Genomic DNA, 24,538 nt, shown 5'->3' with positions numbered 1-24,538 from the left:
CCTGACTACCATGACACCATCAGGGAATCTTTTATCAGGGGATTTATTCACAAGAATGTGTCTTATGCCACTGAGTGGTCAAAACGCAAAGGGTATTTGCCGTGAATGACAGAGCTTCAGCTCCTGCAAAACACCTGAGAACATTGAGAGGAACATGTTTCTATTCTATAACTTTGGAAAAGGTGTCACACACAAAGACATCTTGGAAGAAAGCTTTCACACATGAATTTCTGTGACTATCAATTTCTTTAAATGTTATTCAAACCATGGCTAACAAACACTGCTTCTCTTCAATATATGTCTGGGAGAAGACTTGTGGTGAGAGTTAGCGACAATTCCTGGTGAGGATGTATATCGTATATTTGTATGTATATATATTTAACTAAAAACTGAGAACTTAGAAATGAAGGTTTTGTACTTTGATGTCACAGTTAAAATGAGTCAGCAAGTGACACAGTTTAACCTTGACCTCAATGTCCTCAATCACCTATTCTCTGTGTGCCCAACCTCATGTCTAAGATAGTTTTATAATATATATCCAACAGAATTCACACGAAGATTGAGAGCTAATACATATAAAGTACATATCACATACTTTAGTAATAATTACTCCTAAGTAATGGTCAATATCTAAAAGCAGACACATAAACAGATGCAACTCAGCATGTTAGCTAAGGAGAACTATTAGCAGGAAATCCTATGAAGAGAACAGAACTTTACAATTTTCATTGACCCAAAAATATGAAATAGGTAATGAGCATCAATTATGAATTAGGAGCCGTATTAGGCTCTGGAGACATGGCTCAGCAGTTAAGAGTGGGTACTGCTCTTGAATAAGACTGAGTTCAGTTTGCAACACCCACATCTAGAGGCTCACATTTGACTGTAACTTGAGGTCCAGGGTTTCAGATGCCTTTTTCTGACCTCTGTAAGCACCTGTGCTCAGATTCATGTACTCACATACAGACATACATATTTATGCAATTAAGAATAAAACAAGAATGAAGTCATAAATGCTCCACTATGTTCATAGCATCCTTATTTATAATACCCAGGAGCTAGAAAGAACCCAGATGTCCTTCAACACAGGAATGGGTACAGAAAATGTCATACATTTACATAATGGAGTACTATCTTGCTATTACAAACAACGACTTCACGAAATTCTTAGGCAAATGGATGAAACTAGAAAATATCATCCTGAGTGAGGTAATCACAAAAAATCACAAAAGAACAAACATAGTATGCACTCAGTGATAAGTGGATATTAGCTTAAAAGCTCTGAATATCCAAGATAAAATTCACAGACCATGTGAAGTTCAAGAAGAAGGAAGACCAAAGTGTGGATGTTTTAGTCCTTCCTAGAAGGGGGAACAAAATACTCATGGGAGCAAATACGAAGACAAAGTGTGGAGCAGATACTAAATGAAAGGCCATCTAGAGACTGCCCCACCTGGGGATCCATCCAATATACAGACATCAAACCCATGCATTATTGTGGATGCCAAGAAGTGCCTGCTGAGAGGAGCCTGATAGAGCTGTCTCCTATGAGACTCTGCCAGAGCCTGACAAATACAGAAGCAGATGCTCACAGCCAACCACTGAACTGAGTACATGGTCCCCAATGGAGGAGTTAGAGAAAGGACTGAAGAAGCTGAAGGAGTTTGCAACCCCATAGAAAGAACAATAATATCAATCAACCAGACTCCCCAGAGCTCCCAGGGACTAAACCACCAACCAAAGAGTACACATGGAATGACCCATGGCTCCATTCACATATGGCCTTGTTGGGTATCAATGGGAGGAGAGGCTTTTAGTCCTGGTCTCAATGCCCCAGTTTAGGGGAATGCCAGGATGGGGAGGCTAGAGTGGGTGGATGGGTGGATGGGTGGATGGGGAAGCACCCTCATAAAAGGAGGGAGAGAGAGGATGAGATAAGGTGTTTCTGGAGGGGAAACTGGGAAAGGGAATAACATTTGAAATGTAAGTAAATAAAATATCTAATAAAAAATAAAATAAAATGGATTATCCTGAAGATAATAAATATTTGGAGGTTCAGATATGCTGTTATACAACAAATACTATGTATTATCACGATACCATTGAAATGTCCTTTGCCAACTGACAATACAATTGTCTATTTATAAGTGTGCAAATGTCACAAAAATCCCTGTTTCCATTTCATAAGGTATTTCTTATTTTTCCTATTGTTTTGTGAACTAATTTTCAGACTTCCAAGTATTAATGTTTAGGGTTAAGGGTTAGCCACGTTTATGATTTTAGAATCTATTTAATGAACAACATTATAGAGCTGTTCTCCTGAGCCAATCAGTTTTACACTGGTATAGATGGATGAGACTGGTCAAGCAAGGAATAGGAGGGAGAGTTAAAAAGATTTGCTATCCTCCAAATGAATACACACTTAATCCAGACCTGAATACAGTTCCAAAGCGCTCACAAAGCAATAGCAATTATCAACAAAATGTTTCTCCCCAGAGCGTTTTGAAAACTCAAAATTGGGGCCATTTTCATACTTCCCAGTGTTTTCAGGTTTTCACTGGTTTTTCTAAATTAATAGAAAAAGTGTGACAAAATAAATAGAATTATTCCTTACAAAAACCTATTTGAATGGCCATTGTCCTTTTTGACAATAAACACCAGGGAGGCCATTGAAAGGCTTCTTGATGTTAGTAAACACAATTCTTATTTACTCTTAAGGAGTAATTTGTTTAAATAGTAATTTCTGCAATAAAATATGCCTAATAATCTCATAAATAGAATAAACATGACAAATAGCAATTATCTGAAAAAAAGATTAGATATGAGGAAATAAGAAAGCTGAATTTAAACAGATTGCATTAAGACATTTTCTGAAATATCACTGATTATATACTCACACATGTGAGATACGTATGTACATATACCTGAATGTATGTATGTATGGGTATCCATGTAAAAAGTACGATATTGTTAGCTGTCACTAAAACTACATGTATTTACATGCCTGTGCATAAATAATCATGCTGTGATAGTTTTTCCTTTTATTATGGCTCAAAGTATATGGAAACATGTACACATACCAAAAATACAGCAATTTAATACAAGGCAGGACAGTCCATCCCTTTAATCCAATAGTGGGCAGATCTCTTCGAAGTCAAAGTCAATCGGATCTATAAAGAGACTTCCAGGTAAGCCATAGCTACTGAGTGAGAATCTATCTCAAAATGTAAATCAATTAATAAACAAAAGTTTACAAAATATTGTATATGATTTTATATACATGATTGATCATTGTGGATTTCTGTAATCATGAGGGAGATGCTGGACCAGTCCCCTAAAATATACCAAAGGAAGACAATGCTTAGATAGAGTTTTTGTAACAGCCAAAATTAAAAAAAAAAAAAATTTAGACTTTGGGTATGCTCACCAAAATGTTAAATTGCAATAGGTTCTATAATTTACTTCTAACTGTAGGTAAACAACTTGTCTATCTGAAAGAAAATAAATTAACACACATATATACAAACACACACACACAAGAAACTAGAATTATGAATGTAAAAGTAAGAGTTTTTTGAAGGATAAATTTTCTAATATTTTAGCAGTGATTACAATCGGTGAGAGGATATTATAAAGGAAAACATGAAATCATTATTTTCAGTTTTTGCCCTCTCACATAATTTGAGTTTTCATAATATGTATTTATTTATTGTGTGTGTGTCCTTTTCTTTATTTCTTTTGTGATTTCTGAGAGTATAACATAATCACAACATTCCCTCTCATTCCCTTTCCTCCCTTCTAACCCTCCCATATACTTGCCCCTGTCTCTGTTTTCACTACTTGTTATTACATCAAGATCAGGCTTTCCCACTTGCAAATATTGTGTGAGCTTTTTTTGAGGCAATTTGAACAGTTGTTTATTCACCCTAGACAGGGCACCAAGGACAAGTTTATTTACCCTAATGTAGATTGTTGAGTTCATATATTTAACTGGGTTTATGCATTAGAGCACTGATGGGGAGCTATTTACAGGTGCATGGACAATTGACTGGCAGCTACATTATGGAGGGAAAAAATATCTCCCCAGACACAGTTGTCTCTATACCTTAGGGGTAGTGTATGGCCTCGGAAACTCTCTCCCCTCATAATGATCAACTATTTACAATTACTTTGGGAAGGACAGCTACTCAGAAACCAATCCCACCCTCAAATTACTGAAATACAGTGGATCTATTTTAATGCCAATCTTTTCCAGTGATCACAGCAGCCCATAGTTTCAAAAGGCAACAGCCAAGTTATGACCTGAGAGACAACAGGGCAAATATAACAGAATTCACAGCTTTACCGTTTGCTCCTTCAGCTTGCTTGCTCTCAAATTATTCACATAATCAAGACAGGAAGTTAATTTAGGTCTTTGGTTTTTTTGTTTTGTTTTTACTATATTTATACTCATTTAGATAAAGCAATGTAAGTATATGTCAGACTTACTCCAACTTGGGAGTAATCAAAGATTTTTCAACTTTTTCTTTGCAACCTTCTCTATAATTTTGAGATCTCTAATGTGGCCTCTTGAGTTGCCAAGATGAGGCTATGGGTGCCAAGCTAGCTCCTAGCAACATGGTCTGTGAGAAAACAAGGGCAGTTCCTGTCTGGCAAGACCAGACCAGTCGACCAGTCTCTCTCTCTCTCTCTCTCTCTCTCTCTCTCTCTCTCTCTCTCTCTCTCTCTCTCTCTCTCTCTCTCTCTCTCTTCCCTCTCTGTTCTGCCTTTCATTGTCCCTCTCTTTCCTCCTTCTTTCTTTTTCTCTTCTTTTTAGCCAGCATGTACCTCAGTTCTATGTCTCCCACTTTTTCCAGATATGCTAGATAAATGAAATATCCTGAGAATTCTGGGAAAGAATTCTGAGAGGGCTATTAACACCAGCTTGAACTGTTCTTCCAGTACTCCAAAGAACGTATCACAGGTAAACTTGTCTCCCTGTAATTCATAAGCACCCTCTGTGCTTGTAAATGGGAATGGAAGAGAAGCAGAGAGAAATATGGGAAGGAAGAGTAGCCACAGCTCTACCTGAACCAAACCAGAGCATCGCTCTGTTGTAATCCCAAAGCCAGTCTATTGGTTGGAAAGTTCATATTTCCTTCAGGAGAGGAAAAAATCAGAATACAGGGAAAAAGGTTATCTTTCTTTTCTCTTATAATAACCCTCAAAGAGGCTCAAATGAAATATTGCAAGAATGAATAGTAAACTATTTTGCCTGTCAAAGTCACAATACAAAGTCAACTAAAATGTCTTTAAAATGATGAATGAATAATTAAAATATGGCATGGATACACAATGGGATATTATTCATCCTTAAGAAGAGTGATGTAATGCCATTTGTAGCAACATGCATGGAATGTAAGAAATTATGACAATAATATAAGCAAAATACAGAAAGACAAATACCACATATTTTTTACTCACACGCTGAAGCCAAAATGGTTAATATCAAAGACGTAGTCAGTTGTATAATTGTCACTAAGTGAGAAACTGGAGGGGAAAGAGAAATAGAAAGATAAATGACGGATGTGTAAATGCAGTTGAAGAGGTGAAAAGAGTTCTTATATTCTGTAGCTTGCTTGAGTGGTTACAGTTCACAACAACTTACTGTATGTTTTATAAAGAACTAAGAGAGAGGAGTTAGAAGTTTTCAAACATACATGCATACATTATATATATATATATATATATATATATATATATATGTATATATATATTTCAGCTTATAATATTGTACCCATGAATATAAACATTTATTTACTACTAGTGGATTCCAAACTGATGAAGATACTACAGAAATCAGGGTGAATGTTTTCAAAAAATGTAAAAATAGATCCTGGGAGTCTACACACTAACTCTACATTCTACTACCCAGATCCTTGCTCATCCATGTTTATTGCTATTTTTTCACAATAGGGAATTGAAACAACTTAAATGTTCCTCAGATGACATGAATAAATGAAAATATGGTACATATACAAAATTGATTTGCAGTTATTTGTAAAAAAAAAATTAAAATGTTTAGGTAAATGGATGGAGCTAGAGATAATAATTCTGAATGGCATAGCTCAGACCTAGAAAAAAAAGACCTATGTTCTCTCTCATATGAGGATCATAGCTTTGAATCTTTAGATGTGTGTGTGTGTGTGTGTGTGTGTGTGTGTGTGTGTGTGTGTGTGTGTGTTTGTGTGTGTATGTGTGTGTGTGTGTCAAGATAGTCCCACTTGTGGAGAAACATTTTGACCATAACTAATTACTTTCTGGTTGAATTTAAAGCACTTTTAAAAACAGAATTTGTGTCTGTTACTTTTAACATGGAACAAGAACCCATGGCTCAGTAGGTCATTGGTCTGAGATAGGACCTACTACTGTTCTGTTAAATGGATATATAAACTGTTTGCTAAATACTTATACTTATAACTATAAATTAGTTTCTCTCATCTCTCATAGGAGATTAATAGACTCATAACTAAACAAGTGATGACAATAAGAGACTGCAGGATTCTCTGCTCTAAATGAGACATATACACCATGCTTTTTGCCCCCAACACTCAAAAATCATCAGAGAGGAGGAGTCACAAAGAATTAAAAGGCAGAGGTGTAAAAGACAGCTGTGAAACAGTGTTTTCCAGATGTGACAGTGCTGTTGCACTGTTGCACCTGGGACTGCATGCAGAAGACCTGTACAAAAATGAAGCCAACCAAGATATTAGCATGGATGAGGAAGGGTTCAGAAAGTCCCACTCTTAGCTGAGAAAGTATTGGAGATGATTCTGAGGAGAGTCAGGTTTCCTCAGATGAGGTTCCAGCTGTATCTCCATGTTACAATATATGGACCAACACCCAGGCACATACTGTAAGCAGTAAGTAGACTCCAAGAGTTTTAAAGAGAGTACGTGGAGTTGGGAGGGGAAAGTGCAAGTACATAGGGGCTGCATAAAGGACACAGTTGAAGGGGAGGGATGGAAGGTGGCTTTGATCAGAACACATATTAATGTATGAAATGTTCAAATGGTATTTAAACTATTGAGCTATTACATAAATTGTTAATCATTTAAACAAAAAAATATAAAATAACAATGGCTTTGTGTTCAAAACAATTATAAATATATTTTTTGTTTTCCTCTACGCTTCCTATATTGATTATTATTTATATTTAATTAAATTTTAAGTGTTCACTTTTGTACAGAAGATCTCAACAGACAAGAAAATATACAGATGGAAAATAAGCATTTGAAAATATGCTAAATGTCATAAGTCATCTTAGAATTAAACAGTAAACAAACACCAGTAGAGACATGATAAAATAGGCACAATCCTAAACAATTTCTTGGGGATTTGGAGTAATACGAATTGGAATGTCATTCAAAGTTGATGGAAGTTCAAAATGACACAGCCACTTTGAAAAATAGTTTGTGGGTTTCTTCCAAAGCTGATCCAGAAATCTCAGACTCCTTAGTATTTTCCCAAGTGAACTGAAAATGTGTGTCCACATAAAACTATGCAAGTGGTTGTTTATAGCATCTCTATCACAAAACTTGAGAATCACCATGATGTCCCTCCATAAACAAACAAGAAAATAATTTGAAATATCCAGACAATAAACTATCATTCATCCATAAGAGAAATGAAGCCCCAAGATGAAAATTATGAATGGAACTTGCAAAGTGAACAAATCTAGTCTGAAAAGACTCCAGAAATCATGAGAGCAGTTGTGGGATCCTCTGGGGAAAAAAAAAAAAAAAAGAAACATACGAGTGCAGTAAAAAGATGAGTGATTGCCAGTATCTCAGGTGAGGCAGCACAGAGAGAGCACAGCGGCTCTATAAGAATGTGATGGTACTCTGTGTGATACTGTCATGATGAAATATGTTAGATTATCGAAATCAACAGACTACCATATAAAAAGTGAACAGCTAATATCATGATGTCTCAATACTAACTCCTCAAGTGTCAAAGAATTGTCACACTATTGCAAGATGTTATTATAGATAGATTGATAGATAGATAGATAGATAGATAGATAGATAGATAGATAGATAGATAAACGGATAGATGGATGGATGGGTGGATGAATGGAAGAAAAATGGATAGATGGATAGCTATATAAACCTTGAGAAAAAAAAATATATATAATATGTATTACCTTTGGCTTTTTATGTTTTTTGAGGTTTTACTATAATTCCATCACTTCCTCCTTGTCTTTCCTCTTGCTCTTGAATGCCCCCAGAAACAATATGTAAGTCCCTATAGCTGAAGAAACCATGCCCTTCAGACACAGATCCAGAAGCTCCTGTGGCCTGAATATTTCCTCCCTGATGGCTAAAATTCAGTGTATCAAAGACAGCATGGAAGTTTCCAAAAGAGAGAAGCAACTAACAGCCCTGCATAGCTATGATGTCTCTGATCCACAGCAATGACCAGCATGACAGCATAACTCTAAAGGTGCAATAGTGACACACATACATTGGTTATAACAACAGCTCTGTAATTGATATTAAGATCTACTCAACAAGAAGGCTGTCATGCCTGGTATAGGAAATCTACCCAACAACCCAGGGCTAAGGAAATCACTAATCTTGTAAGAGAATTGCAAGATGTTAGTAATAATAGACTCAGGGAGGTAGAGATGGGACCAGGTATGAGAAGATTTGATAACTTCTGCTCAGTTTTGTGTGTGTGTGTGTGCGCGAGCATGCATACACGTGTGTGCACGTCTGTAAACAGTGCTCTGAAATATATTTATTAAAACACTCATTCAAACATAACCCTTAAGAACATCTTATCAGTAAATACTAGTTTTATATTTTGTTTTGTGTGATTCTGTATTTGGTTTAGGGGTTCTTCTTTCTTGCTTGTATATTGTATTTATATAAGAAGATAACTTCTCAAGGTTTTGTATAGCTTGAAATATTTTCTATTTAAACAAATACCTGATTATTTCATAATGTTTACAATCTCCATAATCTTTGATATCGCTCTTGCTTTGACCTCTGTTAAAACATATCTATTATTGCAATGGGTGGCCACCTCGTTCAATCTATGTTCACAGAATGGGTAGGAATAAAAGTCCGTCTGTAGATGTCCAATAACTTTACCTTTAAAACAAGGTTTTCATAGTCAGTTCCATTCTTTCTCAACCTTTTCTCAGTCACTAGTAACTGCAACTCCCACATTTTTCCCTCCAGGATCATTGCCCAGATAGTGAATTAGCCTGCTCATCACCATCCACAGAATCAAAACCTGCTTGCCTTTTCCTCGGGCATTCTAATGTTTCCATTTACTGTTCTTTAGTTATTGCAAGTTCTCTACACCTTTGGGGGGAATAAATGTGTTTTTTTTTTTTTTTTTTTTAGCATTCTGACAGCTTGTAGAGAAGTGTTGCTATTCCACAAGAGAGACAAACTTCCAAGGTAAAAAGACAAAAGTTGCATGCAGAAGCAGGGACTTGCCAGGGGAAGAATGGTTGTATAGACAGATTTTCTGTTGGCAAAAATTCCTACTCTCGGTTTGTTAGTAAAAGTACATTTTAAAAATAAAAGCTGATTTCACTTTCTAATAGCTCCTATTCATCCATGGTCTACTTTAATAAAAATAGAGTAAGATAATTGTTCTGATGGCTAATTAATATAGTCTGGTATGTTTGGTTTCAAGCTCTGTGGTCTAGAAGTTGAAATATTGACTTGAAAGTCTCCAGTTAGCTCCTCACAGGAAACAAACAGTGCTGTGTGTCCTCCTGTGTCTGTCTGATCAGCTTCTCTAGAAGCAAGACAGACTCCTGGTGCTTGCTGGTGGTGCCAGCTTCTGCCACCAGCACTGCGCCCTCTGCTGGAAACTCTAAATACAGAATGTTAATAAAATGGCCCCTGTGGAGTGGACCCCAACCGAAGCAGGTTTGTGACAACCCCAGCTCTGTATTTCTGGTTTCCTGTCTACATTTTGTACACTAACCTATTCCAAGCAGAATAGCCCATTTCTCTCTTCCACAGATAGACCATTGTGGTTAAAAGACAAGGACCTGGTAGTTTAAATACGTCATTGTGAGAACACCATAGGGACTTGATTGCCAGAAAGACAAAGAAACAAACAAAAATGTAGGTTCCACTCCTCTGGGTACCAGGATTTGATTCTAGCCTTACGTGATACGTGATACGTTGTCCCTTACAAACTCAATAAGCACAGCAAGCTTCCTCCTGTTCTACCTCTTTCTGATTTTTTCCCTTCTCTTTCTTTGTTCCTCCTCATCTTCCAGCCCCAGCCTTGCTTCTTTTTACTCTCTATAGAATGGCTAGGCTGAAACACATCTAATTAAATATACATTAAATATACATCCAATTAAATATACATGCAACATTAGCTATGTCCTTTAAAGACAAGTGAGTCCATGCTCTTTCCATCCTTTTTAAACCTTTATTTTTAAACCCTTATTCTCATTCTCATTCTCATTCTCATGTTTTTCTGTTACTTTTCATCTCTCCTGTGCTTTTTGCTTCGTTTTTCAGGTTTTGTTTAATTTATCTTTTTTTTTTTTTTTCTGTGCCCTTCTTCTGAGTCCTGGTTGTTTACTTAACAGAAGTTACAACTTTTCCTCCTCCACATGTTTACATAAACTTACTGAGATTCTAAGTACCCCAGTAGGGAGTTCACAGATCCATGTTCCAAGTCTGTAAAACAGCACACTGATCTTTCCGCTTTATACTCATTATCCCTCCAGAGAGGAAGAAAAACCCCCAAATTAAGTCAGATTGATAAACTACATTGCCATGGTACACCTTGCATTTATATCTTTGCATTCACTAGACAGATTATGCAAGCTTCCATATCTGAAGGAATTAGGTCTCTCCCTTGTCAGTTCCTATCCAAAAAAAAAAAAAAAAAAAAAAAAAAAAAAAAAAAAACAAGCCATGCTGTGTCATTCACACAACCATCTCTTGATCTCTGCCAATGAGGTTTTTTTTGTTTTTTTTTTTTGGTTGTTTCCAGACAGGGTTTCTTTGTGTAGCCCTGGCTGTCCTGGAACTCACTCTGTAGACCAGGCTGGTCTCAAACTCAGAAATCCACCTGCCTCTGCCTCCCAAGTGCTGGGATTAAAGGTATCTGTCACCACTGCCCAGCCGAGTTTTAAATTTTCAATATATATTTCTATCACCTATCGAAAGGCTGCCAGGCCTCATATATGCCAAGCATTCAAACTGAAGTCTCATCATGTGTGTACATTTTTCCTACAAAAAAAAAAAAAAAAAAAAAAAAAAAAAAAAAAAAAAAAACTGGTTATCATAATTTGGTTCTTCAGGTGGCTTCATTTAGCCTTCCATTCTCTATTCCAAAGAAAGAAATGTGACTGAAAGTCACAAGGATGGGATTTCACAGCAGTATGAAGTCTCAAAGGAAAATGGATTCCCTATGCCACACTGAGCAGATAGCAAAGACGAAATATACTTTGTTAAGAATTGGTCTGATTTGGGCAATCGTGTTGAAAAAAAAAGAAATGAATACTTGTGATTATATAAATATAATTTCACACCAGTGTCAGTTTTGATGTTTGAGAGGTGTGAACATAAACATACACCAAAAAAAAAAAAAAAAAAAAATTCCCAAATCTTAGCAGAAAATGCTGAGTTAAATTGTATATATGCACCAGGGTTTCAACATTTTTTTAAATTCAAGTCTTCAAATTAGTCTTCATCTCTCCTCTCATTGGTCATTCCATTTTTCCCCCAGAATTGAGGCAATCCCCATTGTTATGGGCTTTGTCCAATGGTTCATATGCAGAAAATTTGTTTGCAGTTTTGATGGAGCTAAGAGATGAATGAGCTTTGAGAGGTGATAGAAGAAGTTAATAAATCATGAAGACCCCGCCTCCAGATTGGATTACTGTGGTTCTTTACTGGCCAATTCTTTTCTTTTTCTTTCTTTCTTTCTTTCTTTCTTTCTTTCTTTCTTTCTTTCTTTTTTGGATACAACCTTCTAAAGTATATTTTATTTTTTTCTCTATATTTCATTTACAATTTAGATGTTATCCCCTTACTCCATTACCCCCCTCTGCCCAGGAACCCCCATCCCATCCCCCCTCTTCCTGCTTCTATGAGGATGTGCCCCCCACCTACCCTCCCCCACTCCCACCTGCCCACCCTTGAATTCCTCCACACGCAGCGTCCAGCCTTCATGGGACCAAGGATCTCCTCTCCCACCTATGCCTGACAAGGCTATCCTCCCCTACATATTCAGCTGGACTCATGGATCCCTCCCTATGTGCTCCAATTCTTTCCTGAAGAAATGATGTATAAACAAAGCCAGCTCTGCTCTTGGGTCCATGTTTCTCCTTCACACACCCATCTTCTTCTCCCCTCCTACTTCAGTCACAGTATAGCTAGATGGTGGCACCATGCACAAAGTTTGAACTTTGTGCATGTAAAAATTAAAAACCTAATAAACCATCATTTTTAAAAATCAGTCAATTAGCACAGGATATTCAAACATAACAACACAAAATCTAATCTAATCGGACAACTACCATAACAAATAGAGCTTATACCACTCCAGGATATTTTAAATTTTATAGATTGTGGCTATAAATAATAAAAGACTTTGTCTAATAAACAAATGATACACAAACTGAAGCAGTGACCCAGATATGAATTTTCAGTCACGGGATTTAAATTAATTCAATGCTCATATGTTAAAGGGAACAGATGATGAGATAAAAGATGTCACCAGATAACTGGAATGTGTGTAGAAAAAGCAAATGAAAATTCTGAGACAAAAAAAAAATGAAATAACTAAAATAACTAACAGATATATCTATCAACAAAGTATAAAACAATAAATAGCTGAGAAATATTAGTTGGATAATAGTTTTGTAACTAACAAATGTCCTGGTGGCATCCGGGAAGCCAAACAGATGTAAGTTACAGTGAAACATGAAAGGTATGTGACGCAGGATGAAAAGCTTTAGCATGCTTGGAATACCATATCCACCCTGGAAGGAAAGCCAGTGAATGGGGCAAGGGTTGTGTGAAGAAGTGAATATCAAGAACATCCCAGCTGATGAAAGATTGAAATCATAACTAACACCCATATTGCTCTTCCACATGAACTGAGTTTGGTTCCCAGCACCCGTGTCAGACAGCTCACAACCACCTGTAATTCCAACTCTGGAGAAAATCATACCTTCTTTGGCCTCCAGAAGCACCTGCATTTGTGTGTTCAAATACACACACACACACACATATACACACACATGTACACATATGCTTACATATAAAAATAAAATATTTCAAAGGAATAGTCTCTTACTAAAAAAATGAAGAAAGGAGAAGAAAAAAAATCATTCCTAAGATCATCACAGTAGAACAGTCAAGAAACAAGGACAAAGAAAAGTCACAAGTGAGACCATAAGAAGATACGTTCTCTTCAAAGGGACAATCTTACACCTGACTCTTACTCAGAATCATATAAAACAAAAGAAAACGGAATAGTATGAATAACATTAAAAGCAAAGTTACCAGGAAGGAAAAACATATTTTAAAAGTAAAGAATAAAAATGTTCCTATGACATCAGTGCCTGAGAACATTTAAGAGCATCAGCCTACCAAACAGGCCCAAGAAACAGCAGCTTGAAAATATTCCAAGAGGAAACATGAAAATGCTGGAAAAGTAAAAAATTTAAAGTTGGGGACAATCGAAAGGAATGTTTGTGATATAAATTACTGGCAATGTTATTTTCAAGAGGCTTAAGTATATGTAGAGTTACAATGAATGACAATGAACATAATGGAATTCTGTAGGTCACGGTTGACTGCTTACTAGAGTTTGATGCTTCTGGTGCTAGTGTTAGCTGGGATGTAGACACTTGCTAGCTGATATTAGTCTTAATAAACCACAGACATATGATTTTCTTCTCTGGGGACGTGTATTGGACCTTCTGTTGCTTCCTAATTCTGTAAGAAAAACAGCTTTAAAAAAATTTGTCTTAGCTCAGGTTTTCAGAAGGTTCTGTATACCAGGACAGGAAGGTGTAGGGAACAAACAGCTCATGTCATGGGCAGCCCAGAAGCACAGAGAATAGACTGCTGTTGTAATAGGTTTTCTCATTTCCTTTTCCCTCATCTAGGTCCCAAGTCTATGGAATGATTCTGTTCACACTCAGGTCAGTTCTTCCCCAGTGCCTTAATCATCCCCGGACATGTTCTCAGAGACTTGGAGATATACACTACCAATCTCTTTGGTGCTTCCCAACCCATTAAATTGGCATTCAAGATTAACCATCACAGGACATCACAGGACGTTACGAAGAGAACAGTGAGATTTTACCAAATCAGGACATTAACAGAAGAAAAAGAAAATATTTCAAAATCACTGATTCAAATATGAAAGAAAGGGGGTAGGAAGGGAACTACAGTAATCGGGTGAAATCAAATTGAAGGAAAATAATGTAGTAAACATTAAGGTGGGCAGCATGAGTTGTTTTTATTAACCTCATGGAAGTAGTTGAGGAGTAGGACAGACAAGCCAAGTTTTTACAATGGTCTAAATTAAAAGGTTGGCTGCTACCAATTCATGGAACAAATAAATGATTTGATTATAAAGTTTTGAGCACTATGTCATTATATCTCCCTTTGTCCTTTTGGACTTATTAGCCTTAGTTTGCACACTTCCTATCCCCCTCCCGATACACATGTGTATATACACACATGGAACTCCAGACAGTGTCTTAGTCAGCTCAGCCCATTATACCAAGACAATAGATGAGATGGGTTAAAGTATGGACATTTTTTTTTTCCTCACAGTTTAGGAAGCTCAGAAGTTGAAGTTCAAGACACTGGCCAGACTCATACTCTGATGAAAGCCTTCTTCCAAGTTTACAGACAGCTGCCTTCTGCTGTGTTTCTACCTATTAGAGAGGAAATAGATACCGGAGCTTTAAATAACCAACTAAAGCCTTCTGGTCTTAAACTCTGGGTACCCAGGGAGGGTTATAAAATCAATGTAAGACAGTAACATAAATATAAGTACAGGATACATAATAAGTTAAGTAACCAGATAGCAGTTATACTGCTAATTAGATGTGAGACTTTAAAAAGTGTTTGCTTTTTTTTTTTACTGTTTCATTTTGCTATAGAAAAAAATGCACTTTAAGTGTTACTATATATTTCAGTTGCTTTGAAAAGCACAACTTTTGTTCCTCATGGCTTTTAAGGTAACTACGATGTAGGGAGACATCTTAACCAACGTGTGAAACAATCTTTCAAAATAGCATGGCTTGCATACATTAATCCTAGTTTAAGTTAGCAACTCATTGGATAAAATTTTAGTAAGCATACCAAGAATCAGTCATCATATAGTCAAAAGTAAAATATTGCTATGTTCTCTTTGTGTTGTGAAATTAATATTGGTTAAAATTTATTTATAACTTTAATGTAATGATGATAAATGAAAGCACATCATCAAAACCTCTGTGCTACGGAGAAGGCAAACATATGCTATAACAAAAAGTCACAAACAAGTGCACTTTGAATAGAGACATGAAGGGAGGACTTTTCCTGAGTAATGTGACATTTATGTCAACTGAAATTCAGAAATTAGGGTAACGCCCTTATATGTTACCTAGATAGAAATACACCTGAAAAAGCTCAGGGCACTTTAAATAATGAAATAGGATTTCAAGGCAATCCCTAGTGCATATTATAGGCCAAGATAAGGGGTATGGATTATTCTTTTAATGGGAAAACTATACCAGACTTATATCATTGAAGGTTCTTTTTAAACAGCTTGAAAATTGATGGAGTAGAAGCAAGTATCAGGGTGGCCAGATAAGACCTGCAAATATCCTCCCATGCAGGCAGGAAAGGTTTACTAGCTTGGGTGAATGAGGCTTTGAAGAAAAAGAAGAATAAATAATTCAAGCTAAGTCCTGGAGGATATCAGCTATGATAAAGTTTTATGAAATATTACATCTATATTTTAATTCATATTTTACCAAACATGCTAATGTTTCCTTAAAGTTTTGCCAAGCAATCTGGGAAAAATATGCCCCATGCATAGCACTAGTGGGGCAATAAATGAAGGATAAAGTCTTAAGGGGAAAAAAAAGACTGTCTCAGTTATGACCCCTTTCTCCTCTACTAACGCCAGTTTGGATAGTTTTTATTACATTATACTTTTGTATTGATTTGTTTATGAAGGCTGTTAATCTTTTCCTGTCAGCTACGTTATAGATATTTCCTTCAGATTGTTGATTTGTTTGGGAATCTTCTGCCATTCGGTGTTTGCTTTTTGACTTATATATAAAAGAATACATACTTTTCTTTATGTAGTATAAAGAACTAACTTTAGAGAAGCTTGTCTCTGTCCACATCCTTAGATAAGTGTATATAAATGTAATTCTGGTGCCTTTTGCACTTAGTTTCATGTCAGTTGCATAGTGTTTGCGTTTGCCTTAGTTTTAAAAGTCCTCTGGTTTTCCCTTTCACATTAACCAGTTTTTCTCCCTCGCTCTGTATACACAGCACTCTCATGGATATTATGGGTGATGTACAGAAGACTCAAGCTTATCTCAATGTAACCTATTTAAAGAATCCCCGCCCCCAACCCACACACACACCTTGCTTATTCCTGGGTAATGCTCATTATTCCCAGGCTCCTTACTCTTCTGACTCATAAAGCTGTGGTTTCACTCCCCCACCCAACCACCTCGTCCCTTGTAATCATCAAGAGACATCAGTTTTCATCCGAAAAATGTGTCCTGAATCAGACTTGCCTTTTCCCCCCTCATATTACTGTTGCAAGCTTAATTCCAGCTGACACTATCTCTGATATGAAATATTTATTACAAATTTATTTCTAAATTGTGTGATGAACCTGATACGGCTTTATTGCTTGATAAATTTTTCACCCTATCCTTTTATTTTTCAAATCAAGATTCAGTGTTCTGCATTCACTATCATTTAGTGAACAGAGGCTGTACTGTGCAGGGCTAGGTTCAAATGTCTGTTTCTTGATTCACTTCTGTGTTTCAACCACTGACTTTTGCCAAGGAAAACTCTAAAGTCTGTTTATTTAGCACTAAAGCAAATAATATCAAAGCACTCCTCATACTCTTGGAATTTACATTTTAGTTGTTATACCTCATTTTGAACTGTGGATCCAGCATTTTCAGATTTGTGCTCTTTGACAGTCCAGGTAGCTTTCTATACCTTTGTTGCTTTATTGCGTTTGGGGTGGGGTGATATAATACATAACAGGCAAGCTCTAGAGAGGGACAGAAATTAGATGATTAGTCCTATAAATCAAATATTAGCTCCTTTTCTCTCTTCATTTTTTAACCTGAGCATGTTTTCTTTCTGTGTGCCCCATCTTGCTCATTTCTACTCTTGATATTGAGATTAATTTGTGTTTCTTTCTTCACTTTGCATACTTGTCAAATCTGTAGTTTTACTTTAAAAGAAAGTAGAATTGAAAATACTAACAGATTATATAAGATTCTGTGGGTAAAATATAGTAATGAATATAAAAGAAGGTAGATTTACTTTTATAGTCATTTAAGCAATCTCAACGTTTATATTTTCTTCCCCAAATTTTAAGGAGTTTTAAAATACAAGAAATTCATGTCTCCATTTGCTCTTAGCATCCACTGGAAAAGGGATGCTGTAACAGCCCAGGAGCTATGGCGTTTCAGAAGTACACCTTGACTACAGGGACAAATCACTACTCAGAAGCCACAACTAAAGCAGTGCTGGTCTGGAACCCCAAAGGCTCTTTAGAGGTATTCCAGAGAATGTTCAACCTAGAACAGAATTTTATACCCTAGCATCTTCATCAGAACCTGTTCATCCCTTTCTTCAATGCATTCATAAGCATGAACATCAGTACTTCGTTTTTGCATATTCAGTAGACTCAAGTGTGAAATTTTCTTTCTGTTCATTGGCCTTTATAATATTCATAGATATCTATATATCTCTTTTATAACTTTCCTATTGGCCGGGTGGTGGTGGCGCACGCCTTTAATCCCAGCACTTGGGAGGCAGAGGCAGGAGGATTTCCGAGTTCGAGGCCAGCCTGGTCTACAGAGTGAGTTCCAGGACAGCCAGGGCTATACAGAGAAAACCTGTCTCAAAAACAAACAAACAAACAAACAACAAAAACAAAAAACAAAAAAACAACTTAGCAACCACCCCACCTAGGGATCCATCCCTTCTGCAGACACCAAAACCCAACACTATTGCTGATGCCAAGATGTGCTTGCTGACAGGAGCCTGGTGTGGCTGTCCCCGGAGAGGTTTTGCCAGCACAGACTAACACAGATGCAGATACTCACAGCCAACCACCAGACTGAGCCTGGTGACCTCTGTGTAAATTTTTTCTTTGTATGTGTATAAATATGTGTAATTGTGTCTAATATTGTCTAGTGTATACATTCATGAAGCCATCACTGCTGTTAGGACTCTGATCTGTTCAACTGTCACAAAGGACACCTTCATACAGTCCATTCATGTCAGCACTGCTACCCAGCCCACCTTTACCCAGCTTTCTTCTGTGGAAACACCAGTCTGTTCTTCTTATCTTTGCTTTGTTGTAGTTGTTGGACATTATGCAAGTTGTAATTACATAAGAGATAAAAAATTAAACTTTTTACTGAGAATGCTACCTGTGAGATCACACGTTATTTCCTAATAACATTTTCTTTTCTTCACTGTTTAGTAATATTTCATTATGGGCATATCTATAATTACCTATTCAACCATTGATGGGTATTTGGGTTTCTTCTAATTTTTACTACTATAAATAAGTGGTTATAAAAATTCAAAAGAAAAGAAACAAACTTTCAGTCATAGAATAAACACCAGCATTGCCAACATCACTCCAAGATTTATAACTATATAAACACTCTCTGCATACAGACTAACCAAGTACCTAATATAAAGAAGCACTACATCTTTTTTTTTCCGCAAACATTTTAGGGTTGCCATCATCCTAAATGCTCTCTTCACCTTACATGGCTAACTCATATTACAACCCTGTTTCCTTTAGGACACAACCTGCCATTAACACCTTACCTGAGAAGTGCCAACATTACAGACAATAGAATCACATACAACCCTAAGTAAAATCAAATCTATGCTTGATATTGAGAATGGTGTCCTGTGACTAATTACCATTGAAATTAATCAAAAATGATATACCAACAAAATGTCCTCAAGACCCAGAGCCAAAGCAGAGCTTACAGACTATAATTACTCAGTTTCATAATCATTCTAATAAAATGACTCACACTTTATTTTATGTGAACAAGAATATTTTATGATGAAATTATTGTTATATCACCGTAAGTATAAACATTTGTTACTAGATATGCTATAAAACAATCATATGATATATAAGTATTGTATATGTTCTTAGAAAGTTCTGTCTTCCTTAATTTGAATTTTGAATATTCAGGATTTTTCCCAAATGGGTTTCATTCAGGTGAGTTAAATGTAAAAGTTATAGACACATTGAAAATTCCACTTAAAAAATTTCGGCAGGGCTTTAAATGTCTCTTAGATCACCATATTATAAGCAAAGATCAATGCTTATGTTACTATAAAATGAAAACAAATACTTTTGTATAACCATGTGTAGAGAGTTTAGAAATTTGAGATGTCTTTATTTATAATTAACATATTTTCAAAAACACTTGAAGAAAATCAAGAAATATAAAAGCAGAAAGTGTGTAGTGTTGGATTAATGAAACAAAAATCACATAAAAACGTGAACAGGGAGTTCATCCCATATATGTGTTTACTGTCTTTTTTGAAGGCCAGAGATCATCAATAAAAATGTATTTCAGGATTTAATAATTTATTAGAAACTTAAGAATACATAAAAGAGTTAAAATTTTTGGAGTTTTGAAATTCCTCTTTAAGGAGAAATAGAAATAGAAAATAATAACAATAGCAATTACAATGTTTACAAAGGGCTTTAAATTTTCAATATTCCTATGACTCTGCTTGAAGCTCATAAAATTAAAATTATATAGTCACAATTTGTTTCTTGACTATTTTATATGCAGTAATTTTTAATGAAGCAACTAAATTAGGCATAACTTACTGCAGCTTTAATGTAGTTATGATGAATATATTTTACTTGATTAAAAATGATAAAAACCAGGGAGCCTTAAATATTATCTTAAAAGATTAACTACTGTGTCAATTAAAAATCTAGGAAAAAGGTATTTATGAGGAGTAGCTTTCCTGAATAGGAACTTCCTTTGTTCATTTCATTTAATTAATGACTCAATCAACTTTTACTTTTCCACAAACTGTTCCTAAATTACACATTGGTGTGGAAATAGAACGGTCCACGGCAGAGCTGTTTTCGTTAAACACTGACAGAAGATTCAGAAAGTAGTACATTTCTTATTGGAGAGGCAACTAGTTGACAGTGTTCAGTGTACAGAAGACTGAAGGACTCCAAATTCTACAACATATTATGTGTTGCCAAAAGCAGTCTGAATAAATACTGACAAAAGAAAAAAAGGTCAAGTTATTTGGGTACGGAGAATGTTGAGGAGACCCACTTTTCAAATGACTGTGACATTGAGTCCTGTCTCTGTGCTTTCAAAACGATCAAGCAAACTCTTACACTTCCTGTCTCACAATGATGATCAATTAACCAAATTTTTCAAGCAGTTCCTAACTACACGGAAGGAAATCGATGTCATGCATCTATATTGTATGGTTTGTTTCATCTGCAAAGAATGGAACTGTGCCCCTCCCCCCCCCCAAAAGAGTTTTGATACCTGTGCTTCATTTTGTTTTGTTTGCTTTGTTTTTCAGAACACAAGTAAATTGTCATAGGTGACAAATTTCGTATGAAGAATGCAGTAACACGACCGCTGTTTTAGTACCAAGCTCTCCTAAATAGGTGTCTCTGGAGAGCTACTAGCCAAGTGTCTTCCTCTTTAAACCGGTACCAATTGAACAGAACCAACTTGCCTTCTAATCTAGGCTCTTTGCCAAGTGTCCAGTCACTAAGGTGACAAAAAAGCCAAATGAGCGGGTCCTTAAGTTCTGCAAGCAGGGTCAGAGGGCTTCCAAATGCTAAAGAAACCCCTGTCCATGACAAAGGAACCTGGGACTGCTGAGAAAGGAAGAGAGAGAAATAGAAGAGGGAGAGAGCGGAAGGGCGGATCTGAGGTTCAGCATTAGTTATTAAAGTTAGAGTGAGGAGTGGGGAACGTTTCCACAGTCTTTAAAAGAAGCTACACGAAACTAGAGGGGTGTGGTTTTGTAGTCTACCTCTAAGGCAGAAGCGTCCTGACAAGGTAAACATCCTGCCTGCCAAAGGAGCGAACGTTATGGAAAAGGGATTCTTCAAAGCGGTCCTGTAAATACAAAACTCTTTCAGGACTCTTGCAGTGAGAGAGGAAAAGAGGGTGCAGCCCAACGGCTCCCCTAGACTCTTTCCTCCAAAGAACTGACTGGCCAGTGTCCCTTTCTAACTACCGGAGTTAGAAGTGAACGTCACTCTCAGATCTGTCTCACTATCCAGGGCGCGCTAAGCTCGGCCCAGATCGGACCTCAGATAGGACCTTCTCTAATTCCCAGTCTGGGTCCGCACATCCTGGGACGCTGGAGTCCCTAGCCCCGCCCCCTGTCCCCAAGAGCGTCCCCTCCCCCGCCTTCCCAGCTTCTCCACGCGCTGCAGGACGCTGATTGGCCGTGGTGCTGACAGGAGGCGGGGCCAGGAAGTCCGGCCAAACCCGCCCTCGCGTATAAGCCTCTTCTGCGCTCGCTCTCTCCACCTCTCTCCTCTTTCTCTCTCGCTCCCTTCCTCTCTGCAACTGAACAGTGAAAATTCACATTGTGGATCCGCTAACAGGCACAGATGTCATGTGAAAACGCACATGCTCTGCCATCCATGCCGCCTTTCTTTCTTTTCTGTTTCCTTTTTTTCCCCCTTGATAATTCTCCCTCTTCTTTGTAACTAACAAAACCACCACCAACTCCTCCTCCTGCCGCTGCCCTTCTCCTCCTCCTCAGTCTAAGTGATCACAAAAGAAATCTCCGAGCCCGAGGCGGTGGCATTTTTTTTTTAAGCAAGCACATTGGAGAGAAAGAAAAAAGAAACAAACAAACAAACAAAAGCAAAACAAAACCCAGGCACCAGCCAGCTAGGACATTTTTTTTTCACCCTGCCTGAAAACAAACAAACAGTCATCAGCAACAGCATCAAAACTGTTAGCATAGCGGCGGCGGCCACCGTCACCCTGTGGCCACGACATCTGCCTAAAGGGATGCTTCTCTCAGCGGAGCAGCTCTTCGCCGACCGCCTTCTTCCCTCGTGCTGAGCGGGATTTTTGGGTTCTCTGGGGTTCGGGCTGGGAGCTTCATGACTACGCGGAGCAGGACAGCGGCCACATCATGCGAGGTAAGCGAGCCCGCGGGCGCCCAGAGCAGGACAACTCTTGCTAGACCGGGAGCTTTGGGGGAGGGGAGAGCTCTCGGCCCAGGGAAAGAGAGATTGGCTACGCTCAGCTCCCCGAGTTCGGTTCGCAGGTGGGACTGCAAATGACCTGGGCTTGTAAAGTTGAGGGAAGGTGTGGAAGGCTCGGGGATTTCGGCAGGACGTGGGAGGGCGCTTTTTGGAGACGGGGGACAGTGCTCATCCCGTCTCCCAGTTCTGGATTTGCTCTGAAATCTTTTCTGCGCGTCGCTCTCCAGTGCGCCACAGGACACCGGATAGAGAGCAGGAAGCGAGGTGACTTTGGGTAGAGGCAGCCGAAAAGCTCGTGTCCCGCCGTGGTCGCTAGCCAGAGGTGAACTCCCTGGCCTAAGTGGGAATCACACTGCCAGGCTGCCAGATGCAGGAGCATCCCAGTCTATAGGCGCGTCCCTTCCCAGAAATAGTAAACACGGTATGCTCGCGCGAACTAGAAGCAGATACTTATGCCTGGACCTTCCTTGGGTCCCCTGTTCCCTGTTCCGTTCCGCTTCAATCTGGCTGGGCCCATTCTCACCCCACTCCCCCACCCCCCAAAAAAAGTTGGTAAGAGAAAGTTCTAGAGAGTGAAGGCCGTATTACTCACATAGAAGAAACCAAGAGATCAAGTTCTTTTGTGAGATAAAGAACCAAAACGGAAGCTAATGCTAAGTGCACCTTCTGGACAGGACCACTACTGTCAGTGTGGGTGCGACCTCAGGGCCAAGTGGCCCGCGGGGAAGACAGCTGAGTCCCCTGCTCTGACTCCAAGACTCGGAGCTACCTGAGCAGCTGGTCAGAGGGCTTGAGGAATCAATTTGTAGATCTCTGTGGTACAAGTTTCTTGCTCTGTGTCGCAGATCTTTCTCACTTTACAGTAGGGCACAATTTCCCTCCTTAAAGAGGCCACCGGGTGCCCTTCTGACTTGGACATCTGCATCTGCGTATGTATGGACACCCAGCCCCTACATCTAAGCTTCTCTTCTTTGATGTATTACGTTCCTATGGTGGCTTTCCTCTCTGATTCACAAGTCCCTCCAGAACAAAAATAGGCGACAGTCAACTCCAGACCTCCTTGCATCTTGGACGGAAGTGCTTTTGAGCAGGACATGTTTAGAATAGGGCCCCAAAATACCAGTCTTCATCCACCCGGCTGCCTGCTCTGATGCACTCACTGTCCATACTCCCCTTAGGGAGGAGTGGGCATGACACTCACCCTGGCCATTCTCGAGGAGCCCTAGGCCTGTCTTGACCTTGAAGGCATGCAGATGCTGGGACCATCAGCATTAGTCCTGGTCTGTGTAGGACAAGGCAGAACAAAAAGGGATGGAGAGAAGCTGTTCATTACCCATGAGGATAGGGGTAATAGATCAGAAACAAAGGTGTCTTGATTGACTGGTGCACTGGAAGTTAGGATCTCTGTGTGCTTGTGCACAGTGACAACAGCTGATTGTCCCAGTCACAGGATAGTCACATGCTCCACTATCCAGATTCTTTCCAGAAACTGTAGTACAGAAACTGGTGAGCAGAGGGCCTTTACTTCCTGAGAAGTTGGATTTTTGTTTCTCTATTTCGGACTCACCTCAGGATCTTACACACTTTCCTTTCAGTTTCTTTCACTTCCATCTGAAGCTCCCCTCCCCGTTAGCAGTTTGACTTTTTCTTCCCACCCTCCTCCAGTAGTACCCCTCCCCCACGACTAGGTTCAAGCTATCTGGGGGTCAGAAGCCAGGTGCCACAGCAGTTGGTCCCCTGCCACTGAATGCTCGGGAAGATCTGCATAAACTCTTAAGCTACAGAGTGTCAAAGCGCAGCTTTCCAGTGCTTCTTCACCTTGATCGCGCTGCTCCTGTGGCTTCACCGCCAGGCTCCCGCGGGAGACACCTGGCTGCCCTGCCAGCTTGAAGGATTTAACGCAAGGGCTAGTACCCTGTTTATAAGTTAGATATTCAGTGTGAATCCACACCTTTGTCTCAGAGAACATCAGGTTCACCAAACTGCCCAGGATAGTTCACCAACTCTAACCCAAAATGATTCT

General features: G+C 38.4%; 1 protein-coding gene across 1 annotated transcript in view; it reads left to right on the top strand.

Annotated features, from left to right (window-relative positions):
• The first annotated feature begins 21,789 nt into the window (after positions 1-21,789).
• The window catches only part of Rorb (RAR related orphan receptor B), a 182,939-nt gene continuing 180,190 nt past the window's right edge, over positions 21,790-24,538 (top strand). The window contains exon 1 of the mRNA XM_034499334.2: positions 21,790-22,449. Coding sequence (XP_034355225.1) covers positions 22,443-22,449 — 7 coding nt within the window. The 5' untranslated portion in view covers positions 21,790-22,442. The remainder of the gene's footprint in view (positions 22,450-24,538) is intronic.

The sequence above is a fragment of the Arvicanthis niloticus genome, chromosome 1, assembly GCF_011762505.2.
Source record: "Arvicanthis niloticus isolate mArvNil1 chromosome 1, mArvNil1.pat.X, whole genome shotgun sequence".
NCBI classification, from domain to species: Eukaryota; Metazoa; Chordata; class Mammalia; order Rodentia; family Muridae; genus Arvicanthis; species Arvicanthis niloticus.
The sequence above is the reverse complement of the archived record's forward strand: the minus strand, read 5'-3'. Positions and strand labels throughout refer to the sequence as shown.